This window comes from Urocampus carinirostris, chromosome 10 (genome assembly GCF_059441175.1).
Source record: "Urocampus carinirostris isolate Australia breed hairy pipefish chromosome 10, RoL_Ucar_1.0, whole genome shotgun sequence".
Lineage (NCBI taxonomy): Eukaryota > Metazoa > Chordata > Actinopteri > Syngnathiformes > Syngnathidae > Urocampus > Urocampus carinirostris.
The window spans coordinates 28,171,905-28,182,557 of NC_142358.1; the positions used below are offsets into that span (position 1 = coordinate 28,171,905).

The 10,653-nt window shown below is 39.2% G+C and overlaps 1 protein-coding gene across 3 annotated transcripts; it reads right to left on the reverse strand.

The window, feature by feature from the left end:
* Window positions 1–5,213: 5,213 nt before the first annotated feature.
* On the reverse strand, window positions 5,214–9,378 carry atf5b (activating transcription factor 5b). Of its 3 annotated transcripts, none has more exons than XM_088346338.1 (4): window positions 9,148–9,378; window positions 8,394–8,696; window positions 6,981–8,163; window positions 5,214–6,309 (listed from the first exon to the last, which is right to left on the reverse strand). In XM_088346338.1, exons 2-4 carry the CDS (start codon window positions 8,611–8,613, stop codon window positions 6,123–6,125), a joined length of 1,590 nt encoding a protein of 529 aa, XP_088202464.1. In that variant the 5' UTR covers window positions 8,614–8,696; window positions 9,148–9,378; the 3' UTR covers window positions 5,214–6,122. The 3 variants fall into 3 exon arrangements, with proteins under 3 accessions (XP_088202464.1, XP_088202467.1, XP_088202468.1); XM_088346341.1 differs by having other exon boundaries at window positions 8,475–8,696; window positions 9,148–9,375; XM_088346342.1 differs by lacking the exon at window positions 9,148–9,378 and having other exon boundaries at window positions 8,328–8,434.
* Between the last annotated feature and the right edge of the window lie 1,275 nt (window positions 9,379–10,653).

Genomic DNA, 10,653 nt, shown 5'->3' on the forward strand with positions numbered 1-10,653 from the left:
AGAAGAAGTAGTGAGTAACCATAACTGATTACTACATGACGTGCCCAACAATGATGGCGATAGAACAGAATGTTTTGATGGAACAGAAATGCGTGGCAAATCTGTACGACAGTAATAAAAATGATTTTTGGTGGGTAAAATATGGCTATATTTCAAAATAATTTTGTAATTTTATGGAGTTATAATTAAGGCTTTTTGTTTTTGTTTTTTTACATGTGTCGCAACTGTAGCTGTAGCAAATGTTTTACAACCATAAAACAGTTATTGAGGGTTGGGCTGATTCAGCCTACTGAAGGCCTAGGTGTGAAATCCAGAGCCTGTCATCAATTACGTACCGTGAATTCCGGACTATAAGGCGCACCTGATTATAAGCCGCCCCCCCAACATATCGGGAGGAAAACCGATTTAGTACATAAACAAGCCGCACCGGTATATTAGCCGCATGCACCCACACTAAAAAAATCAGGTTCTTTTTGATTGAACAGTTCTAATGGGGGGGATTTGTGTAGATTTATTGTTCATTTTTCTTTATCAATTATCCATTATTGGTTATATTATGATACACTTCAAGGTTGATAGGCGGAGACACTTGCTCCCAGCGAAGAGGCTGAGTCATGGCCCTAGCAAACTGACACACACCGACAGAGTCCAAAACCCACAGCCGGCAAATTGAATGGAAAATGATACCGGTATTTATCATTTGATGCAGACCTGCAAAGTCCGGGTACCTGTTGAAAGTAATCCAGGGGAAAAAAAGTGTATATTTCCAAAGGTAAGGGTGGGAAAAATATATATCCACTATTGTCTCCCGCGTCCCCAATCACTATATATCATCTCATTAGCTGCACCGCTTATCCTCAGTAGGGTCGCGGGCTATAATATTATATATATATATATATATATATATATACAAATTAAAATAATGAATTACATTATTTCAGTATGTCATTCATGATCTATGTGTTGATTTATTTCCATGGCTCGTATTTAATGGTAATTTTTTATGTATTCATTTTCTTCTACTTACGGCAGGATTGGTCCTCCATAGATAATCACTCATTATCACAATGTAAAATAAATAGGGTTTTCGAAGAGATGTGCCCAAACATTTTGTAAGGGAAGTGTTCAGAGTAAATACACCGTGCTTTTGCCCATATACACATTTCCTTGTAAAGGTGTTAATTCATGTCCAAATACAATCTAAAATGCACAAATGTTGAATGGAATTTGATGTTTATTCATAAATATGTTTCCAAGATTTTAAACATTTTACACATTTGTGTCAAAATTAATATTTACACTTGTCGTTGTAAGCTCTGGAAATCATGTCAGTCATTAGTGACCACAGTGAAGGGTGACACCAGGCTGTTTTTGCCCAAGACACACCACAGGAAATGGTGCCCCTACGACCTACTGGTTAAGTGATCCAACTAACCCACAGGGTTGGGTAGGGTTACTTTAACTGAATAAAATTACAACATTTTGTGCAGGCTAGGGGAGTAACGGAATACATGGAACAGCAAAAATGATGTTGGCAAGATATATTTTCATTTTATTTCTGTCGCATTTTATGTTAGTTTTGCCGGAGATCAAAGAGATCAAAGCCAGGAGAGAAAGCTTACCACGTGTTGTGAGTCATAATTTTATTCACATTTAGTTTCTTTTGTCTTTTATTAGCATATTTGGTATTGGAGTAATCCAAACGTAATTGAAAGTAATCCAGTTAAAGTAACCCTATCCAACCCTGCTAACCAACCAACTGACCAATAATAACTACATTAAAGTTTTGGAATGAAAAAAAAGATTTTACAATATTTAGGTAGGCAGAGGGACATGGAGTTTAGCACCACCTAGTGTCTCTCTGTACTCAATGCTGCTTCCTTTATGTAAATATCAATCTGTTTTTAGAACTTCATTTTAAGTTAACTCTCTGTGCTAATTACCCCAGAATTCAAAGTGCTAGTGAGCCCCACAAAAGGATAAAACTTAGTTTTATTTATTCATTTAATTATTGCTATCCCTTTACACCATTTTTTATTTTAAGTCAAGTCTTGTTTATTTTTACATGTTTACTTTAATGCTCGTCCCATTGAAGAAATGCAATGCAAAACAAGTAAATGAAATTAGAAAATATAACTTATACAAAAAATGTCTGTCAACATAGCTTTTCGTACAAAGTCGAAACTAGTCAGTTTATTAAAAACATTTAAGAACAATTCAGTTTACGGTTCACAGCCCCCTTAACCGCCGGGTGCCACTTCATATGGTGTGTCTTGGCTAAGTGCAGCCTGGTGGTGCCCATCCCTCTCCAATTATTTTTGGGTAGGGGTTTGCTCCTCCATATGAAACTGATAGTACCGCTTTCCATAGCAGGAGAATCCCCCTGATCTGACTCAGATACAGCACCTTCATCATCTGGTTCCCGTGTCTTATGTTTTAAAATGTCATCCTGCTCTTGAAGGGTTGCGGCGTGTCACAATACTAATACAAGATCCTAAATTACCAAGGAAAAACGATTTTATCCAGAAATTTTCAGTATCACATTGAACAATATGCATTGCATCACTTGTGTCTTTCATATTTGTCTTGTAAAACAAACTTTGTGGCAATGACATTACGGCCTTTGTTTTTGTGAAATAGTTAAGGCTCAAAAGCTCTTCGTATGCTAAATGCCTCTGCGTTTTTTTTTCATTTTTGTATCTATATTCAAATGATGTATGTATTTTAAATGAATAAATAATTCGTTAGATAATTAACTGTTCCTTAAAAATGATTTGATATACGTTACATAAAAATATAATTAAATATTGTACCTAAATTATTCCATAAAATTATATCTTTACATAACTCAATATATTTTTTGCCATTCAAAACACACGAATAAATACATAAATATTTAAATACATATGAAATGAAAACATACTCACTGAGTGACTGACTCGAAGTGTTCCCTGCTTACAAATTTAGTACAAGATTAAAAAACACATTCAAAATAGAAAAATATGACCTAAATGTGCATAAAGGATCCTTTAACAAAACTCGTTTTGTCAATGTCGATCAAACAACTATATTAATAAAACCCGTTTAGTGCAAAATGGTGTTTCATAAACTAATATCCAATATCTAACTTAAGTGTTTCCTTGCATGACACCTATCAAGCAAACAAGTCCATCCTCTTGCAAGCAAAAGGCGAGTAAGGATTGACACATTTAACGCTTGCCCGCTTCTTCTTTCTCACCACTTTAAGAAAGTGTTGTGCGATATTGCCTCATGCACTTGAAAGGCCTTCAACTGCTGCCAGAGATACCAAGAGACTACACTTGTGCTCGTCCGTGCACGGCCACGCACACCCTCGGCTGGCAGATGAGATAGACAACTTCAACAGAAAAAACTAACAGGATATTTTGTTGAGTGATGGAAAGGCATCTGTCGTTTCTTGATTCACACGCCCGAACAGAAGTCAAGTCATGTTTATTTGTATAGCCCTTAATCACAAGAAGATGCCTGTGTCCAACAATAGAGAGTATTCTGGCATATGGCGTCCTGGTGTGGTATGCTGGGGGCAGGGTAGCAGACAGGAAAGACATACTGAGTAATCAACACAGCCCAGAATATCATCAGCTGCTCTCTGTCCAGTCTGGAGGACATTGAGCCATCATCTAAGGGACTGTTGTCATTCCGGCCAGTCTATTTAACCCTTTGGTGGGCACTACAGGTCCCTTGAAACATTGGTTATAAACTGATCTGTCTTCAAGACCAAATGATCCGCCCAACCTCTCCACCCCCCTCAAAGAAAATAATCCTCTCTCAAATTAAAGGATTGCGCCATTTAAAGCAGAGAAAGAAAAAAAATATATGAAAAAAACAGCAAAACCAAAAGACTGCAAAAATAAAAGAATTCAAAATATTCATAAAGTGGGCACCTAAACATCAATAAGTCTTTAATAATGTGGTTGTAAAAGATTCATATACCGGTAAAGAGCTAAAAGTATATTAAAAAATATACTGTACCTTCCAGCAGCATTTCAATTGCAGACATTCACACGCCATTTTTTTGTTTTCGACTTAATAGTTGTCAGTATTTTAAACTTTTACTTCCCCATCTTTACTTTCTTGGGACCCATTATTATGGGCAGAAAAATGAAATAAAACCCACAAAGCACAACAAAATGAGATGTGGTCCATCTCTGACATAACTAGAAGAAATCAAAGATCATTTTGTCGAGGCAAAGGCCCGTGACTCACTGAAAATGGGTCTGCAACCCATTTTTGGGTCTCGACCCTCTAATTGAGAACCACTCCCTTAAAACAACGACTTACAGGCTCAGTGACGGTTTCTTCCACAGGACTATCGCCACCCTAAACAAGCAGGAAAATATGCGAAAATATATATCTTGAGACTTATTTGGAAAGTTTTGTAGGTAATATATTGTTCTACTTTTCATTGCACGATTATCATACCTTGATCTAGTTTCTAAGTCAGGAGTCAGCAACCTGTGGTTCTAGACCCATGGGTGGCTCTTTAGCACTCCCCTAGTGGCTCACTTGAGATATTTCATAAATGTTAGAAAGTGGAAAAATATGGGGCAGGGAATATATATATATATACTCATTTGATTTGTGCAATTGTTTACTTAAGAATACGTATTAAAAATTAAATGACCATCTTTTATGTATGACTTTTAATTCATAAGGCTTTTAAGTTTTTGCAGCTCAAGGGTCATTTGTTTACATTTTGTACAGTTAAGGCTCTTTCAAAATTTTGGGTTGACGAATCAACATTACAGTTATCTATTGTCATTGATATCACAGTTGTGAATACATTATGTGCAACGAGATTAGACATAGCACTCCTGGGTAAACATGTAATAAAGACTTTAAAGATAAACTGTCATGATAAATAGGCAAAACTATTATCAACATAGTGTTTAAAGACTGGCCTAAGTTGAGAATAGTGGTATGAAAGAGTAGTACATTGAATCAATGGACCGATGAAAAAAAGCAAAAAAAATCCCCAAATAAGTCGCAAGGTATTTTGATTATTGTGCAATTATGTTAAGCAGCAAAACAACACAATTCTATTTCATGACACATTTACACATTTTCTTTTTCCTCAGAGTGCCATTTTGTCCCCTTATTTCGCAACCGTATTCTCTTCTCTGTTGCTGGAGTCTACACGCACACCCACACACAAAGAGTCAGAGGCAGCAAAAAATGATACATGACTGCTTTATTTGGCTGCAATTCACCTGATGCATAATTTCCTGACATTGTCAATCGATAAAAGGACCTGAATTGTCAAAAACATCAAATTGGTCAACGATTCCATAAATCCGCACTTATTCTGTGTCGACGTTTTGATTGTTTAATCGCAAAAATACAGCCGGGAGGAAAAAAATGGAGGAAAATTAGGCCGTCGGATGAATTGGTCGGCGTCTGAAACCAAAAACCTGAGGATGCGTCACGCTGGCGGAGAGAACGAAATTTTGAGCAGATGAAGCCATGCAGCCAACACATTAATGCCTTCGGATTACACTCGCACATGCTTTTCCCAAAAAATCAAACATGCATCTGTGTTTCAAGAAGTATAAATACATAAAAATTGAGCGATGCAAATTCCCTTTTACGAGAAATTGTAGCGCATGACCAACGCACTTTTGCTTTCTCAACAGAAATAATGAATGAACATCATCGAGTAAAAGTAAAAATATTAAATAAATATATTTATATATATTTATATATTGTATATATAATTATGCACAGCAATGCCACCAGTGTGCGGGTGCATCTGTCACCAAACCCACACGTAATTCAATCACAAATTCAAGACAATTTTTCCAGCCACAAGCGCATAACTCAATAGTGGTCACAAAGACTTGTGAGTTCATTCGGGGTCACAGTGGTCGCGGACGAGTTCGGAAGCCACATAACTAAGGCTTTGTAGAGTTCATCCCTTTTGTTTTTCTTAATCGAAGCTATTTTTTTTCCCTCTTGGATTATTAAATATATATATCCTTTCCCATATAAAATCACAACCAAAACCATGCAAGTACCAGTTCTAAATGGACTTTAAACCTGTCTCTGTTCTCAGTTTGTTGGGTTCGGGGGTGTCATGGCGGCATTTAGGCACTGCCGTCTTGTTTGAGCCGCTGACTGCGAGCTTTGTAGACTTCGATGAGCAAATCTTTCACATACTGAATCTCTCGTTCCACCGACTCGGCCTTATCTCGCAGTTCCCTGTTCTGCCCTTCCAGTCCGTGAAGCTCTTCCTCCAGAGAGTCCAACTCTGCTCTTTTCCGCAGCCTGTACCTGCGGAAGCAGTGCGTGTGTGTTTTTATTCTTGTTATTTTGGTTGCCTAGCGTCTTGATTAATGAGATGAGTGGGGCACTTGTTGGGATGCCTCTTGGGATGCAACACTAAACTCTACATCGATTTATGAACATGCAACAAAATGAGGACATGAGCTCTACTCATTATAGACAAACTTTAAGCAATGGACCAAAGAGGTAAAGATCTTAAGCACAAGCCTAAAATGTCAATTATAACGCTTGGTTTGGGCCAGGCTTCTCTCACTGCCTTTTTCTATTGTAATTCAAACGCCATTGTTCTTCCTTGTCTCCGTCCCTCTCAAAGTGCCGCGATGGATTGTTAAGGACCTACTGCTGCTGTGGTTAATACCCCAATTTTCAACCAGTTAAAATGACTTATAGCCTTAAAATTGTTCGGTCAATGCAAACTCTGCAGACATAGAAATACAAAAACATGTAAATGTTTAAACAGTCTGGTTTTATGTTTGTTACAAAATACAGTCTTTTTTTATTTTTATCATAAATCAAATCAAACATTACATTTCGAGTTTGTTTCGAGCTTGGTTCTGCAAATTAGGTCAATTAGTCGGGCTTCGGCTGGATTTTTTAATGAAGATCTTACCACTGATGGACCAGAGCATAGTGATATCAATTATTCATTATTATTTTACCTGTGAGCAGCAGTTTTGTTCTGGTCCCTCTTCTTTTGTTTCCTCTCGCCAGTGTTCATATCCAAAGACGCTCCACCGACCACCAGAGCCGACTTGATGGAGCATGGCTCGTCCTTTAGCCTTTGTGTCGGGCGGTGGATGGGGCCGGCCAGCAGCGTCCCTTCTCCCTCTCCCCTAGACAGACATTCATAACTTTGCTCCGCAAGGCATTCCGGGTAGAGGTAGTGGCCGTGCTGGGGCTCAACAGCTTGCGACGGCTGGTCCAATTCCCCGATAAAGCTATGGTAGGGCTCGGCGGTGGCTATGGATTGGTGGAAATAACCGTCGCCGGCCATCATAGTCTCTTGGGGGACACCTCCGGGCAATCCTCCGTCTTTGCTGCAGTGCAGGACCTCCAGTCCGGCACTGTCGTAACTTACGTTGACCTTCACGTTGTGCATCAGCTGTCCCTCTCGCTTGTGGTGGCTATCGTAGGAGCCACCCAGGCAAAAACTTCGAGCAATCTCTTCGCTGCAAAACATCCCTTCGGAAAAACAGTAGCTCTCCTCTTCTTTCAAAGACAAAGCACATTCTCTTACCTTCTTGATGCCGCCTAGGCTGTTCTTGCTTACAGTCTTCAACGTGGAGTAGTGGTTGACGGAAAACTCCGTGCTACCTGAGTAACTTCCCCGGGTTCCCCACGTCTCTAACCCCATGTCCTCCCCGACTTTCATAGACTCACTGAGGATTCGGCGCCCGCCGTTATGGTGGTATCGGTGGTGGTAGTTATACGGAGCCGGGCGAGCAATTTTGGATCTGCCCACGGGGCCACTGCAGAAGCTGGCCAGGTCCAGCTCCCCTGTTGCCAAAGTGACCACCACAGGGCTGCTGTCTGATTGCCCGGCCCCATATGAGCCGTAAGGTAATTGGTAGTAAGACTGCGTGCCCATGGCTTGGGCGCCTTTGTCACATTTCGAGGATTTCTCTAACTTGTTTGCCGTGGCGGCAGACTCAGAACGGAAGTAGTCCTCCAGTTGAGCCAGTTCCTCCTGCAATAAAGAGGTCATAACCTCCAGGTCTGACGGCACCCTAACATCTTGTTCTAACGGCGAGGGCGGAAGCGATGAGCTGGGAGAAGACTCGGTGGTTGACACGAATGAAGACAAATCAACTTTTTCCGTCATCCAATCTGAGTGACCATCACCTACAAAAATAAACAACACCATCAATAACATCTCGAAGAAAAGCTTAAGAAAAGACGACAAAAAGAAAATCAGATGTTGAAAAAAAAAACGTAAAGTAATCAATGTAGGAGAAATAATGTCAAAATTGAGGAGAAAATACTCCCATTAAAATCCAACAACTAACCGATCATCTGAAAATGATTGAACAGCATCGTCTGCGTTCGATAAAATTCCACTTAGCTGTACTCACTGTACGACATTAGTCCCGTGCTGCACTGCGGCTCCGACCTCGGGATGGGGATAAATAAAAACGTATCTCGGAAAAACTCACCAATTAAGCGCTGCCTTTCCACTGGCTCCGCCCCCGCGCTGGCCCGTGATTGGCTGGGGCTAGCCTGTCGGAGTAGGGGAACGTGTAACTCGCCTGTGGAAATGGGGTGAATTTTCTTGCGAAGGATCGATGCCGCCATCGTATCTTCTGCTGCGATTAAATCGTGAAATGGCACAAATCGGGTAATGGACGGAGGAGAGGATCACGAGAACACTTGGGAAACTAGAGAAATAATAAACAATGGTTAGTGAAGTTAATTTGTTTTCCTCTTGGGACACAACATAAAGTTTAATAAAGAGAAAAAATAACTTAATAAGTGAGTTTTAAATACAATGCACAATTAAAAAACTTTTTAGAAGTTTGGAGTTGTTCTAACAGTTGTCAATAACATACTGACAATAACATCTTGAGAGACAATGACACATTGGAAAACAAAGGAAAAATGTCGTTCACAATCCTTAAATAGATAAAAAAAACAATGTCAAATTGCATTCACATGGAGATTAAAATTCACGTTTTCTGTCTTTCACAAAACCCATTTAATAAATAGAAATGGCTAATTTTAAAAGAAAGTCTAGAATCAAAACCAAAATATTCACATTAATATCACAATGACAGATAATTGAGTCTAAGGGGAGACTTGACGCTCCCTGCTCAAAGAAGTTGCACTTACCCCATAGTTGTTTACGGAGTCAAGTGCGTCGCGAAAGCAAAGCACGAAAAACTTCGGGAAGACGACTGAAGCGAAAATACACGCTTTAAAAAGCCATTTCTGCTCCTTTTAGCAAGAATGAGGCGATATTAGCTGCGAGAACACTTGGAGACACAAACTTTGACAGTCGGTTACTTCTCCAACTCCAGACGCCCCGGCCGGATCACGTTTCACTATATCCCTCCGCACTTTCCAGAGTTCAGCCGCCTGTGACGTCACCAACTAGACGGGACTTTCCAAAACACTTCCACTTTTTACTATTTTCTTTTTTTGTGTTTTCTTTAAAATAACGTCTTGATTTCCATCCTTTAAAGAAGATTATGGACTTATAAAATTATTAATAGTGACCGAGAAAAGTGCGTTCTCCGTGGAAGAGCGTCAACCTCTCTTAGGTGAAATTATCCGAAACAATTTTACCCTGCCAGAATAAACTTAAATAAACCTAATTGTTTTCATTTTATAAATTATTGAAAGTTTGAGCACGACACGACAAAGAGGGAAAAGGAGCGTTCGGAAGTTCATTCAATGTGGCTCTAGTCTTCGTTGCTCCTCGGCGGAAGGACACAGTATTGCAGTGTGAAGGTGTAACTTTAGTTGCAGTCCTGTTGCATCAGATGCGCAAGGGACTCAACATGGTGCTCTCACCATTGGCTTATACTGGGAACTTTTTTTCCTTTTCTTTTTGTTTTTCTCTTTTTATGTCGTCCTCCTATCATTCTTACGCTGATTGCTAATCATTTCACATTAACATCAACCAGGGACGAACAATTGTGCACACGGGCCCCAGAAACAGTGTGAAAATAGCATCCAAGTCAGATCACAACATCATAAAATAACTGTTTAACTTAAGATGATTTAAATTCAAATTTTCGTTTAAGAGTTTTTTTTTTAATTTAATGAAAGCTGTAATTGCATACGCAGTGTTCGTTTTACCTCTGAAAAGTGATGGGTCCCGGGGACTCGCATGCTCAAAAATCTATGGGTCCCGACAGAGATCTATAGGATCCCAAAATTTAGTATTATCGAGGTTGAAATTTTAAATTGGCGACAAATACATAATATAAACCTATATTTTCATTCAGTTTTAATCATCACACTTAATTGGTTACACAAAGCAGTTATCACTTGAGATTTTTCAGTTCACAAAAATATTGTACATTATACAAAATAATATTGCTGAAATATTCATGCCATTTTATTAACTTCAGATTTTTCAGTTCATATATTTTTCGTGGTTTGCTGTACCACCACAGTTGTAATGCCTTGTCAAGGTCCAATTGTTTGGTAAGATGCACCTTCATAAGCTGGTGCAGAACATGTAGCCTCCATTATCATCCTCCTCATAGCGTACCCAAGAGTATAATTTAGTCCATTTTGGCAGAGAAGTCCTTTTCTTGCTAGGAGTATTCTTTTGTTTATTTTCTTTCGTCGAATCGTTCGCTTCAACACACGTGTTTTCCTTGCCTC

Bases quoted from the DNA above. Each gene is read 5' to 3' on its own strand.
- atf5b (XM_088346338.1), bottom strand. From the start codon at position 8,613: ATGGCGGCATCGATCCTTCGCAAGAAAATTCACCCCATTTCCACAGGC. The intron at 8,164-8,393 runs GTGAGTACAGCT...TTATTTTTGTAG, and splicing joins CACGGGACTAATGTCGTACA to GTGATGGTCACTCAGATTGG. The intron at 6,310-6,980 runs GTAAAATAATAA...CTGCTTCCGCAG, and splicing joins AACAAAACTGCTGCTCACAG to GTACAGGCTGCGGAAAAGAG.